The sequence below is a fragment of the Chelonoidis abingdonii genome, chromosome 2, assembly GCF_003597395.2.
Source record: "Chelonoidis abingdonii isolate Lonesome George chromosome 2, CheloAbing_2.0, whole genome shotgun sequence".
NCBI classification, from domain to species: Eukaryota; Metazoa; Chordata; order Testudines; family Testudinidae; genus Chelonoidis; species Chelonoidis abingdonii.
Window position 1 is genome coordinate 129,571,365 of NC_133770.1, and position 15,109 is coordinate 129,586,473.

General features: G+C 40.3%; 1 protein-coding gene across 1 annotated transcript in view; it reads right to left on the reverse strand.

Moving 5' to 3' along the window:
* Window positions 1-12,157: 12,157 nt before the first annotated feature.
* Window positions 12,158-15,109, reverse strand: part of LOC116817010 (sodium-dependent neutral amino acid transporter B(0)AT3-like) — a 62,131-nt gene continuing 59,179 nt past the window's right edge. The window contains exons 11-12 of the mRNA XM_032766726.1: window positions 13,617-13,779; window positions 12,158-12,313 (exon numbers count right to left, since the gene is read on the reverse strand). Of these exons, the coding sequence (XP_032622617.1) occupies window positions 12,158-12,313; window positions 13,617-13,779 (319 nt within the window). The remainder of the gene's footprint in view (window positions 12,314-13,616; window positions 13,780-15,109) is intronic.

A 15,109-nucleotide genomic window follows, 5' to 3' on the forward strand; every position in this document is an offset into this window, starting at 1 on the left:
TAGGAAATAGAGTATTCCTTTTCTTGTACTTGCTCAGTGAAATTCACCCTTGTGCAGACAGTGAGCACAAGGCTTGTGCTCCACTTAATTCCCATTGAAGTCTCACTTTAGCCCTCAGAATAGGACTGAAGTGGTACATAGGCCTTCTGCTGACTTTTCACAGGAGTGAATCTTACCCAATGGTTCTGTTCTGATGGGCACAGAGGGTGTGTTAAATAACTTGTGTTAGATTAATGTGGCTGAAAAGCCTTCTAATGCTCATTAAGATGCTCGTCTGAAGCTGTGGTAGTTAGCTGTGTTGTAGCCTAGACTACAGTTTCTGGTAGGCTCTTCCTCAGTGCAGATGGAAGACATCTTGCTGGTTCTGAGGCAGAATATAGGCAGCATTGCTGTGGATCTGTAGACAATGAATGACAACATGAGGATGCTTGTCATGGAGGATGTGGGTCACGTTGTATATTCCCACACAGCTTCCAGAGGCTCAGTGCAGAATCCAGGCCACTACATCAAGAGCTAAGGCTGGCCTATGTTTTCCTATAATCTTACAATGTGCAGTTAAGGGAGTCCAGGGAAATGTGGATTACATTTTCATAGGTTTTATATTGCAAGTGAGTGTCTTAGACCATAAAACAAATGTGACATGCTCCTAATAGAGGCATATATCAACTCTTCCTGCTCCTCTTTTAAAGTTATAGTCTTCTACAGATTTCAGAAGTTTGCTTTTTTCCTTCAATAACACCGTAATTTGGTCCATAGTTTGGAAATATTTTTTTCATTGCCATGTTTTCTGCCTGGTTTTGTAAACCATTGTAATGTGCTTTGTGGATGGATTGTGTGGGGCAACAACTAAGCACTGTGTCTATAACTCGCATGGGGCAATGTGATAGGGAATGCAGTACAAACCTTGTTCCTATTTGCGCTGTAGATGATGTGAAAACAAAAGTTTTTTTAGCTCATGTTCATTTACATGCAAATTAGGCACATAAGTAGTTTTCCCACTCTCATCTTGTTCAATTTGTTCATGTGTATGCAGTGTAGTGAAATAGTAATGTATGGCTAAAGCATTTTAGTATATTTGGCCTCTGGAATCCTGCCTATTGGCATTTCTATATGGCATCTGGGAGCGAACCTCATAGCTTGGGTCCACAGATTTGTGCTAGTGCTCTAAAAATAGCAGTGTAGACATTGCTTTTATAGTGCAGCTCAAGCTGTCAAGCCCTGCTCCGGCTTCAGAGTCTGAGCTTCAGCCTTAGTCACAATAGTTACACAGATATTTTTAGAATGCCAGCACAAGCCCCACTAATGCAAGTCTGTGTAGTTTTAAGAATGCTTTCTCCAATCCCTCAGACAGAGACAAACACCTACAAGATCTTTATCAAGCATTCTTAAAACTGCAATACCCACCTGGGGAAGTGAGGAAACAGATTGACAGAATGAGACAGGTACCCAGAAATCACCTACTACAGGACAGGCCCAACAAGGAAAGTAACAGAACACCACTAGCCATCACATACAGCCCCCAGCTAAAACTTCTCCAGCACATTATCAATGATCTACAACCTATCCTGGAAAACGATCCCTCATTCTTACAGGCCTTGGGAGGCAGGCCAGTCCTCACTTACAGACAGCCCCCCAACCTGAAACAAATACTCACCAGCAACTACACACCACACCACAGAAACACTAACCCAGGAACCAATGCCTGTAGCAAACCTCGTTGTCTACTCTGTCCCCTACTTTAGTGACACCATCAGAGGACCCAACCACATCAGCCACACCATCAAGAGCTCATTCACCTGCACGTCTACTAAAGTTACATATGCCATCATGTGCCAACAATGCCCCTCTGCCATGTACATTGGCCAAACCGGACAGTCCCTATGTAAAAGAATAAATGGACACAAATAGGACATCAGGAATGGTAACACGCAAAAGCCAGTAGGAGAACACTTCAATCTCCCTGGACATTCTGCAACAGATTTAAAAGTAGCCATGCCTGAACAAAAATACTTCAGAAACAGACTTCAAAGAGAAACAGCAGAACTAAGAGTACTGGCCGGATCTTCACTACCAGCCGGATAGTGTCTAGATGCGATAAATCGATCCCCAAGCACTCTCCCTTCAACTCTTGTACTCTAGCTCGGTGAGAAGTGCAGGCAAAGTCAACGGAGGAGCGGTAGCAGTCGACTCACTGTAGTGAAGACACCGTGGTAAATCGATCTAAGTATGTCGACTTCAGCTACGTTATTCACTTAGCTGAAGTTGCATAACTTAGATTGATTTCCCCTTCCTCCCCCCCCAGTGTAGGCCAGGCCTAAAATTCATTTGCAAATTTAACACCATTAATTTGGGCTTGAATAGGGACTGGGAGTGACTGGCTCATTACAAAAGCAGCTTTGCCTCTCCTGGAATCGACACCTAATCTATTATTGGGAGTGGATTACATCCATCCTGATCGAATTGGCCCTATCAACACTGGTTCTCCACTTGTGAGGTAACTCCCTTCTCTTCATGTGTCATTATATGCCTGCACCTGTAATTTTCACTCCATGCGTCTGAAGAAGTGAAGGTTTTTACCCATGAAAGCTTATGCCCAAATAAATCTGTTAGCCTTTAAGGTGCCACCGGACTCCTCCTTGTTTTTGTGGATACAGACTAACACGGCTACCCACGGATACTATACACAGTAAGTAACTTCTCATACTGCTCTCTGAGTGATGTCCCAACCCACCCAAACAGACATGGTAGCACTCTATCCTTCCAGATGACAAGGACCACTCCAGACATATCAGAAGATAAGTATGCCCAGTGGTCTGTGATGGGATGTTAGATGGGGTGGGATCTGAGTTACTACAGAGAATTCTTTCCTGGGTGCTGGCTGGTGAGTTTTGACCACATGCTCAGGGTTTAACTGATCACCATATTTGGAGTCGGGAAGGAATTTTCCTCCAGGGCAGATTAGCAGAGGCCCTGGAGGTTTTTCGCATTCCTCTGCAGTATGGGGCACAGGTCACTTGCTGGAGGATTCTTTGCAGCTTGAGGTCTTCAAACCACAATTTGAGGACTTCAGTAACTCAGACATATGTTAGGGGTTTGTTACAGGAGTGGATGGGTGACATTCTGTGGCCTGCATTGTGCAGGAGGTCAGACTAGATGATCATAATGGTCCCTTCTGACCTTAAAGTCTATGAGAATCTAACAGACTGTGTCCTCATTAAGATCAAAGTATCATTTAGGGCAGGCTTGGTGGCTACATTTGGCCTGTACCCAACCACTTTACCTAACAGAGTTGCCAGATGTCACAACTCCTTGGCTCTTGTCCTCAGGATTCTCTCTGGAACATCACCTGCTATACTTCTGCCCTGTGTGCTAGAGAAAAGTCCAGGAAACAGAAATGCCACACTTCCTTTTAGGCAGCCTGTTTGTTTTCCTGTGAGGTGCTGCATACTGGGAGAGAGAAACAATGGAACCCAGGACAGAACAGTTGCAGGCTGGAACTAGAGACTAGAGGGAAATTTAGTTGTCTTATTTCTGTATGTAATTTATGTTCTTAATAGAGAGGTTATCTTGAAACCAGTCCTCTTGTCAGTAAGATACCACATGATACCAGAAGTGGAAGGTACAAAGTGCTGGAAGACCCAGCAAGAGACGTAACATTGAAATGGTGGCTAAAGATCCTGTGCCACTTCAAGCAACTCCCCCATCAGCCCTGAGAATCAGGGGAAATGCTGACTATGTCTGGAAGAGATTCAAACAGCAATTTGAAATGTATATGAAAGCCACAGGAGCAAATAAACAAGGGTGAGCAAAAGATTGCTCTTCTCTTAGCAGAGGCATGCAGGTGAGTGCTAGATGTATACAAGGTATTCAGTGAAGATGGTGGCAGGGAATTTGCAGAAATAATGAAAATGTTTGAGGATCATTTTGTTCCTAGAAAAAAGTTACTTATGAGAGAGAGATGTTCAGGATGAGAACGCAGAATGAAGAGGAAACAATAGATGAGTTTGTCACAGACTTAAAACTAAAACATCAATCCTCTGAATATGTAATATTAAAAGACTCAAAGACCAGATTTTTCTAGGGTGTAGCAATGTAAAATCACGAATGGTTACTAAGAGAGATGGCTGTGACGCAAGTCAAATAAAAAGATTACAGAAAGTCACAAAGCATATGACTGGCTACCATAGCTAAACCAGCAAGGGAAAAGTTCACAGAACTTAAATCATTCAAGGATGGAAACTTGGAAAATAGGAAACAATGCCAGCAATGTGACAACCACTATGAGTGTAGGAAATGTCCAGCATTAAGGCAAGTATGTACTAAACCCAAATATTATGCTAAAAAGCACATGTAGTAAGTGCAGATGATAGGAATTCCTCAAGTGAAAAGGAAGAGATGTTCTTAAGCTCAATAATGGAAGAGGCTGAAAACTCAAAAGATAGGGTAATTAAAATGTGCACACAACTGACACATATGTGATATATAAGATACTGGGGTACAGGTAAATGTAATCAAAGAAACTGAAATAGTGGTAAGGAGCATATAAAAGTGGAAAAATCAAAATGTCTGTGAAAGACTATAATGGAGGAAAAATTCTAGTGTTGGGAAAGTGCATACTGACACTGAAATACAAAGGGAAAATGATAAAACAATGTTATGGTGATGCACAGAGGCAAGCATCCAGTCTTTGGCCCACAAGTGTGAAATCTTTGATCTCATTAAGAGGAGTCAGAAGACTCCTTAGTAATTGTAGAGAAAAAGATAGGAACTATGCTTATAGATGGACCCAAAGGAGTTTAAAAAACATAAAAAGAGAACATTTCCACTTGCCTACAAGAAGTGAAATATTGTCTGAGATAGCAGGAGCTAAATTCTTTAGCACTAGCGGGACTTTGGAAGATCCCTTTGGACACAAAGAGCTTCAAGATCTGCACTTTCAACACACCAGTTGGCAGAAGATACAACTTCCTAAAACTGCTTTCAGAATATATTTTGCTCCAGAAGTATTTCACCATAATATGCCAGATGCTAGAGGGTCTAGAGAGAGTAAAAGTGTACATAGCTGACATTAATTTTGAGCAGCACTGCAGTAGAACATCAGGAACAACTGAGTAGAGTTCTGGAAATTGTGAGAACTACTAGCCTTGGGGTATGTCTACACTACCCACCGGATTGTGATCGATCTATCAGGGATCGATTTGTCGCATGTAGTGTAGATGCGATAAATTGATCCCTGATCGCTCGTGTCAACTGCCGAACTCGAGCTTGGCAAGAGATGGAAACAAAGTCAACGGGGGAGCTGCGGCAATTGACCCCGTGCCATGAGGACGTGAGGTAAGTCGAACTAAGATGCGTAGCTGAAGTTGATGTTATTCTCATAGCTGAAGTTGCGTATCTTAGGTTGATCCCACCCCCATCCCCCAATGTAGACCAGGCCTTGAACTCAATAAGGTCAAATGTCAATTTCAAACAGAAATAACATAGTTGGAAGAGAGACTGACCATACAGGGAATCTTGCCCAATGAATCAAAGATTTTGGGTATGTCTATAGTTTGACCTGGAGGTGTAGTTTCCAATTTGAGGAAATTGTGCTAACTCAGATCAAATTAGCATGCCAAAAATAGCGGGAGGAGAGACCTAGACTTGGTCTACACTGGTGTGGGATTGACCAGACAGATTTTTGCCCCAGATCCCTAAATGACTGAACTCACAACTGTGGGTTTAGCAGGCCAATGCTCAAACCACTGAACTATCCCTCCTGAAGTGGAGAAGCACCATTCAGGATATACAGTGACTACTTTTGAAAACACAAGACATATGATGTGACTCTGGAATTCCAGCCTGGACTCCACTTAGTAATGACAGACACACTCAAAAGCATATACTTCCTCTGTCAGTACACTGTCTGATGATCTGGAACATACTTATGAACATGATAAAAACACCACATGATATATGTCAAAGAAGTCACCTTCTTCCTATTTGGTGATGACAGAGGAAGGCAAAATCTTATGAAGAAATTTTAAGCATCTGCTTAAGATACCTGAGAATTTGGCAGAGACAAACGAAGTGACAGAAGGCATGCAAGTTGAAAATAATTCACCTAATAATGCCTGCTAGTGACTCTGAGAATGAACAGTCTGTTAGACAAGGACTCGCATAAAATAATCCTGGGTGGATTCTGTGCCAAAAAATGAAAAATTCTCCACACAATATTTTAAAATTCTGCAAAATTCTTCAAATTTTATTTGTCAAAATAACACTATATAATCACGCCAGTTTCAATTATTTTGGTAATTTATTTCAAAATACCTATTAGTAAGTATGGTTGTAACAATACAGACACACATACACACACATAGCCCCAGGAGTAGAGAGTTAAAGAAACTTCTATGCCAGCCCAGTTCTTTTTTCTCTTCCCCCTCTTCCCCCAGAGCCCAACTGAGGGGCCAGCCACTTATAGCCCTCCCTCCCAGAGCCCAGCCATGGCCTCCCCAGCCCAGACACACACAAGCTCACACACACAGCCCTGGCCCAGACACTCTCATCCCCTCCATCCCCAGCCGCACCCCCGCAACCCAGACAGTCACTCCCTCTTCCCTCCGAGAGCCCAGGGATCCAGAGGGAGAAACAGGCTGATGCTGGGTCCCGGTCTTGCACAGAGTTTCCTGTATGCCACTGCTGCCTTCCTTCAGGGTGTGCTGGGAACTGCAGCTGCTGGGAACCCTCCAGTTCCCTCCGCCACCCACTGGCCTTGTCTTCTATTTGCGAGCTGGGATATGCCAGGTCCAGTGGCCCCTAGTGGCTGCCAACATCTCTGCAGCCCATTTCTGTGGAGAGGGAGGGGAGGAAATTCTGCATGTGCAACATTAATTTCTGCAAAATTCTGCATCATGCAGTGGTGCAGAATTCCTCCAGGAGTAAAGAGAGGGGTGTTGCAATACAGCTAATCAGGAAGACTGCTGAAATGCCTTAAGAGACTGATCAGGATATGTTAATGTTGTGTTAAAGCAACATGGAGGCTTGTTAAGTTAGCTATTATATTTGTTATTCTTTTTGTTAAATTAAACTGTCTTAGTTCAGTCAGGAAATTATAGAAAGGTCTCTAAACAAGGGAAGGTATGTTCAGCGTAAGTTCTCCAGGAAATATCAAGATGCCACATGTCCTGTATGCTCTTTATGCAACTTGTCTGCTCTTGTGAGGTGCTGCATGCTGGGACAGAGAAACAAAGGTGCCCAGGACAGGGCAGTCACAGGCTGCAACTAGAGAATGGTAGGAAGTTGTATCGTATTTCTGTATATAGTTTATATTCTTAATGAAGGGCTTGTCTTGAAACCTGTTTACTCATCAGTAAGATGCTACATTGTGTATTGCATTGTCATGTATGCTACAAATCCCTGCAGCAAGAATAGATGATTATGTTCCTATCCTTGTACAACCCACGAAACTCAGCACAAAAATAATGGATTTTTCTTTCTTTCTGGGCAGATGCTTCTCTCCTCACAATACAGAGAGAGCTGTGGCAATTTGGTGGGTGTAATTCATGCACTAAGCAATACAGCTGTCCCTAACACAATGAAGGGCAGTTGGAGTGCATGCAGATAAATGAAAGAATACATTTCCAAATCTCTGCCTCCCTTCTGCAATCACAGAGGAAGGTTTCTTATAAAGCGGGGGGGGGGGGGGAGTGAAAGCAGCAATGAAATAAATGTAATATTTAACAAATTAAGAAGAAAATATCAATGAGTACAGATTCACAGTAAGGAAATGCAGACTACTGGTAAGGGAAGCTACAGTTATCAATGAAATGTCTATGCACAGTAGGGTTAAATACATCAAAGAATTCCTTCTGATTGTATATCAGGAATAAATGAAATTCCAGCAGTGGTACAGGCCTCATATTAGAAAAGGATGGCAAAATTAGCTATGATGTAGTAAAATTATAAGTCTTCCATAAATATTTCTATTCTGTATTTTGAAAGAAGCATGATGACTACACACATCTTCCAGTGATAATGAAGTACTTTCTTGTCTATCAGTAACTAGGGAGGATGGTAAATAGTAACTATTAAAGTTAAACATTTAGCAAGATTGGATAACTTGCACCCAGGAATATTAAAAGCTCTCTGAACCATTAAAGTTGATTTTTAACAAATGTTGGGATACTGGCAAAATTCCAGAGAACTGCAAAAAAGCTGGTATTGGGCCTATATTTCTTAAGGGTAAATGGGATGAAATGAGGCATCTTTAGGTCTGTTTGCTTGACATCAGTCCTGGGGAAAATCCTGGAAATACTGATACAGAATACCATCAGTAAAGAATTAAAGGATGGCAACATGAGTAATGCTAGTAAACATGGTTTTGCATAAGATAGTTCTTTGTTATGAGAGTCAACATTTGGGGCTAGATCCTCAGACTCAGCTTTACACTACCACTGAGCCAGAGAACGAATGAGAGTTGCATTATAGGCCAGCAGTAGGGGACTCATCTTGGATGTGGGAGATCCAGGTTCAAATTATTGTTATTCCAATGACTAATTATTTATACAAACAGATTCAGGGGGAACAGATTCAACAGGAGTGTTTGTGAGAACCATAGCCTAGTGCTTAGGGCATTCTCCAGAGATGTGGGTTAAATCCCTGCTTCAGGTCGCGGAAAGGAGCACTTTGAGCTCTGGTTTCCCACATCCTGGCTCTAACCACTGGTTTAAAAGCTATGAGGGGAAAGCTTTTCCAGCCGTGTTTTTGTGTGGGGCCCAATCTGTTAGCCTCTGAGAATACCTAAGAGAATTTTCACTAGGAGGGTGCTGAAGAACTGGAATCGATTACCTAGGGAGGTGGTGGAATCTCCATCCTTGGAGGTTTTTAAGGTCAGGCTTGACAAAGCCATGGCTGGGATGATTTAATTGCAGATTGGTCCTGCTTTGAGCAGGGGGTTGGACTAGATGACCTGAGGTCCCTTCCAACCCTGCTGTTCTATGATTCTAAAACCTATTAGGTCAGGGTCCGAAGGGGAGAATGGTGTTGTAATGCCTAGTTTGTGAATCTTCCTGGGACTTAGGCGTGCGATAAGTGCTGGGCATCAGGATTTATGTGGCTAGGCACATGCACAGTGGCATACTTCTAGGCAACTTTATTGGCACGAATTTTCATAGATTCCAAGACCAGAAGGGACTATTGTGATAATTGTGTCTTACCTCTTGCATAACACAGGCCATAGAACTCCCCCAAAATAATTCCTGTTTAAACTAGAGGACATCTTTAAAAAAATCCAGACTTGATTTAAAAATTGTCAGTGATGGAGAATCCATCTTGGTAAATTGTCCAACTTCCAGCCATTGGATCATGTTATGTCTTTGTTTGCTAGATTGTAGAGCCCATTATCAAATATTTATTTTCCATGTTGGTACTTGTAGACTGTGATCAAGTCACCCTTTAATCTTCTCATTGGTAACCTAAATAGATTGAACTCCTGGCATTCATCACTATAGTAAGTCATTGTCTAATCCTTTAATCTTTCTCGTGGCTCTTCTCTGAACCCTCTTCAATTTATCAACATCCTTTTTTAATTGTGGGCACCAGAACTGGACACAGTATTCTAGCAGTGGTAGTGCCAATACCACATACAGAGATAAAATAACCTCTCTACTTCCAACTGAAGAGTTCCCTGTTTATGCATTTGAGGATTATGTTAGCCCTTTTGGCTACAATGTCACACTGGGAACTCACCTTGAGTATCTATCTATCTGTGATCCCCCCAAATCTTTTTGGTGGTCACTGCTCCCAATATATTTATAAATAGACAAGCAAAGGAAAAGGAAAATATTTTCCAAAAACAGTCAAAGATGTTTGGTTTTTAGATGATAAATAGTTAACTTATGGAATAATAATGTATTGATATATTAATGAAACACAGCTGGTAGAGATGGTCATTGAAACAGTTTACCTTTAATTTAATTGTAAACCCTTATAAATTCTACTAGTGTACATTTTCGTTACTCTGAGTCGCAATTTATCTTTACTTGAATAGTTTGTGCAGATTTTGTATAAATGGGTTTTCATGGATTATTTCTGCATACATAGTACTACAAGATACCACCCATGCCTGCCAATTCGGCCAGTAGTGAAGATATATCCTTAGATTTCCAGAAAGCCTTTGACAAGGTCCCTCACCAAAGGCTCTTACGTAAATTAAGCTGTCATGGGATAAAAGGGAAGATCCTTTCATGGATTGAGAACTGGTTAAAAGACAGGGAACAAAAGGTAGGAATTAATGTTAAAATTCTCAAAATGGAGAGGGATAACTAGTGGTGTTCCCCAAGGGTCAGTCCTTGGACCAATCCTATTCATCTTATTCATACATGATCTAGAGAAAGGGATAAAAAGTGAGGTGGCAAAGTTTGCAGATGATGCTAAACTGCTCAAGATAGTTAAGACCAAAGCAAACTGTGAAGAACTTCAAAAAGATCTCACAAAACAAAGTGATTGGGCAACAAAATGGCAAATGAAATGTAATGTGAATAAATGTAAAGTAATGCACGTTGGGAAAAATAACCTCAACTATACATACACTATGATGGAGGCTAATTTAGCTACAACTAATCAGGAAAAAGATCTTGGAGTCATCATGGATAGTTCTCTGAAGATGTCCATGCAGTGTGCAGCAGCAGTCAAAAAAGCAAACAGGATGTTAGAAATCATTAAAAAGCGGACAGAGAATAAGACTGAGAATATATTATTGCCCTTATATAAATCCATGGTATGCCCACATCTTGAATACTATGTACAGATGTGTTCTCCTCACCTCAAAAAAAGATATTCTAGCACTAGAAAAGGTTCAGAAAAGGGCAACTAAAATGATTAGGGGTTTGGAGAGGGTCCCATATGAGGAAAGATTAAAGAGGCTAGGTCTCTTCGGCTTGGAAAAGAGGAGACTAAGGGGAGATATGATAGAAATATAAAATCATGAGTGATGTTGAGAGAGTGGATAAGGAAAAGTTATTTACTCATTCCCATAGTAAAAGAACTAGAGGTCACCAAATGAAATTAATAGATTAATGGTAGCAGGTTTAAAATAAAATAAAAGGAAGTTCTTCACACAGCGCACAGTCAACTGTGGAACTCCTTACCTGAGAAGGTTTGTGAACGAGCTGGACTATAACAGGGTTTAAAAGAGAACTGGATGGATAAATTCATGGAGGTTAAGTCCATTAATGGCTATTAGCCAGGATGGGTAAGGAACGGTGTCCGTAGCCTCTGTTTGTCAGAGAGTGCTGATGGATGGCAGGAGAGAGATCACTTGATCATTATTGTTAGGTTCACTCCCTCTGGGGCACCTGGCATCAGCCACTGTTGGTAGACAATATACTGGGCTGGATGGACCTTTGGTATGACCCCTGTACAGCCATTCTTATGTCCTTATGAATCCTTAACCCAAAGAGTTTACATTTGAAACCCAGAAATAGGCACAGTCCCTGAACGGAGTTGTAGGTGTTTGTTATTGCTGATGGAATTTAGGAACAGATAAGTTTTGATAAGAGAAGTAAAGGAAGAGTTGGAGGAAGCTTGGTATATAATAATTAGCAAATAGCACCAAGTATAAAGGCAGGCTGGGAAGAAGGTACAAAGATGGCAATGCATGAAAGGGGCCCACAGAACAGTCAGTACTGAAACTTGTGTGGCATGTAAGAGCAAGAGAGAGTATGTAGGATGGATAAGATGTTGTTGGAAACCAGAATTGTGAAGGTGTTTGAAAATGAGAAGGGAAATAGTTGACATGTGTATACTTTAGAAAAAACACAGTACTGGCCATTTAGAGTTCTCTGAAAAAAACAAGCTCTTGAGTTAAAATGTAGATTATTGTAACCAAATGGATTAATATTGGTGCTAATATCTCTCTACTATAAGAAATACTTTAGTTGTCAGTGCTGTAAATATGTGTATGGGCATAAAGTGGTCTATTAGAAATTGAGAAAAGGAGAAAAAATTAGAAATAAGGAGATGTTAACAGTAATTTAAAGAGAAATACTGATGGTGCTACTAACAATAAAAATGTGCATACATTTGTTGATTTATAGTTAGGATGAATACATATTCTTCAACTTTATAAAAAGCATTATCAGTTTCCTGAGTTGCCATTGGAAGTGTTTTCATAGGGTTAGGTTCCTTCCTTCTTTCTCCTTCCTAGCACTCTTTTGATCAGATGATAGAATGCTACCATAGGTATGAATATACAAGGGAGGACTACCAACAGCACACAAATGGCCAGTATCCAAGCTGGATAGTCTTTCTCCTCCTTCATGGGAAAATCTTTCTATGGAGATAAAAATAAATATAAACAATAACTGAAAAATATCATTACTTATGGCATCAATTTACATATATGGAAAAATAAGAATAAATAATAAGAATAAGAGCAAGAAGAATTATGATAGAAATAAAAACAAGGGGCTAGTGACACTGTTACTGTACTTGTTCTTCCAAAATGAAACATAAAGGGGTTTTAATGTATACATTTTACTGTAAACAAATATTTAAACATACAGATTGGCATACTTGAAAAAAGAACATATAGAATAAGTTTAGAACAGTTATAGAATCAGATAAAACCAATTTAAAAAACAGAAAAATTAAGTTTATATTGAACTTAATCCCATAATTTTCTAACTTCATAGATCCCCTTCAATTTTGGCATTTTCAGTTGTGATTTTAGGTCACAATTTGTCCTTGGCTCTTGTGTGGGTTCAAGAACACTTCCATCACTTTTGCATGAGGCTTACAAGAACGAAGCAGCAGGCCCAATGCTACCAGGGGGACAAAAACGTATTTAAGAAGAATGAAATGTGCACTTTGCACAAATGGACTTGAGAGTAGAGCGGGACAAGTAATTGATTTTCAGTTCAGCCAGCAAACTGAAAAATCAAAAGTATTTAGTTTGGGTCTGAAAATGTGTGGAATTTGTCAGCAAGTTGGAAAAGTCCAGTCAGCTTCAGAAATGTGTATGTGTGTTCCCCTCACCACCTTTAGACCACTTGTTATGGCACTTGCCTTGGGATAAGGGAGACCCAGTGTTTGAATCCCTATGCTGAATCATAGAATATTAGGGTTAGAAGGGATCTCAGGAAGTCATCTAGTCTAACCCTCTGCTCAAAGCAGGACCAATCCCCAGATTTTTGCCCCAGTTCCCCAAATGGCTCCCTCAAAGATTGAGCTCATAATCCTGGGTTTAGCAGAGTAATGCTCAAACCACTGAGCTATCCCTCCCCTCAAAGTAGGAACATGAACTCATTGCTCTCTCCTCTGAAGTGAGCATCATAACCACCAGGCTATCAACTCTAGGGAGTTGGATTGCTCTCAGTTGCTACTGTTGAAGCTGTTCCATACAAATACTTAAATACTCATTGGACCAAAATGAAAGACAAATTGACTTTTGAGCCTGGTGATTAGGAAGGTAGGAGATATAGATTCAAATGCCTCCTCTGAATCAGGCAGAGAGAAGATTTGAGTTATATCTACCACCCAGGTGAGTGCCTTAATTTTGAAGCATCAGGAGACAGGAGAAGATTGTAACAACGATTTTTTGAAAATAAATGGATTAAAAATATTGGACAACATACATATTTAGGATTCCAGGCTGCATAGCTTGGTTGCTTCTGTGTCTGAAGGGTAACAAAGGCAATAAAGACTGTAAGCATCAGCAGAGGGCTAATAATTCTCCATGACACCTGCCAGTAGAAGTTTGGTTGTCGTCCTGTCATCCATTTCACATCATCACTGAACCTATGAGCCAAATAATGTTTACAATTATTTTTAGATTTATACAATTTTTTTTTACATTTTTATTGAGGAATATATTATATATTTTATGAGGAGTATATTAAGACATACACGCTTCCACCATTCTTATGTCCTTACCCTGGATTTTAATTAATAACAAAAACCTTTAAGTTACAATTAAGAGGCCAGATCCTCAGCTTGTGATTTCCATACTTTTTAATTATGAAGAGCTAGCCGTATTAGTCTGTATTCACAAAAACAACAAGGAGTCCGATGGCACCATAAAGACAAACAGATTTATTTGGGCATAAGCTTTCGTGGTGCCATCGGAATCCTTGATACTTTTTAATGTTTGAATTGTTCTATAAATCTGCTCAGTGGTATGTGTGCACATGTATTGCTCTTAGAAACCTTAGACCTGATGCTCAGCTGGAGTCAGTGGATGCGACTGTATTTACATCAGCTGAGGATTAAACCACTCCCCAACTAATATAGCACACACAGATCTTAAAAAGAAATTCTTAGTGACCATCCTCTTATCTGTGCCCTTGAATTGGTGTTATGATGACCATGCCTGAGCCAGCTTGGATACTAGGAAAAACTCTTTTACTAAGAGGGTGGTGAAGCACTGGAATGGGTTACCTAGGGAGATGGTGGCATCTCCTTCCTTAGAGGTTTTTAAGATCATGCCTGACAAAGCCCTGGCTGGGATGATTTATTTGGGGACTGATCCTGCTTTGAGCAGGGGGTTAGACTAAATGACCTCCTGAGGTCCCTTCTAACCCTGATCTTCTATGATTCCACTGAAATCAGGGTCAAATCTTTGACATTACTGGGAGCTGGCCTGAACTTTCATATGCATTTTAAACATGATAAATATGAATAATATAACTGCATGTATAGTTGTGTAATATCAAGTTTGATGTTTTTTATTACATGAACAGTTTGCTTTAATGTATAGGACAGATTTATAATCTGGAGTGAGAATTATGTTTATTCTATTTTCAAACAGTGGCTTTGTCTCCAATTATATTAGTCTAATTAGAGAGAGTTGGAATTATTTTTCTCATTAGAAAATATGTTTGGATATGTTTATACTCTATAGGTTCTAGGGGGCCAGATTAGGTGGACAGATTGATGAAATTCAAATACTACTGAATCAAATATATTTTATGTATAGTATATTTATGTAAGGCCAGACTTTTTCCAGCCTCCATATGAATAATATTAAAATATTTTAATATAGCTAGCTTAGCGGAAGCTATCTACTGAATGCTTAAGGTTCGTTTAGACTGTGTAGTGATTGTGAGTGTTGATGCAAGGGGCACAGTTA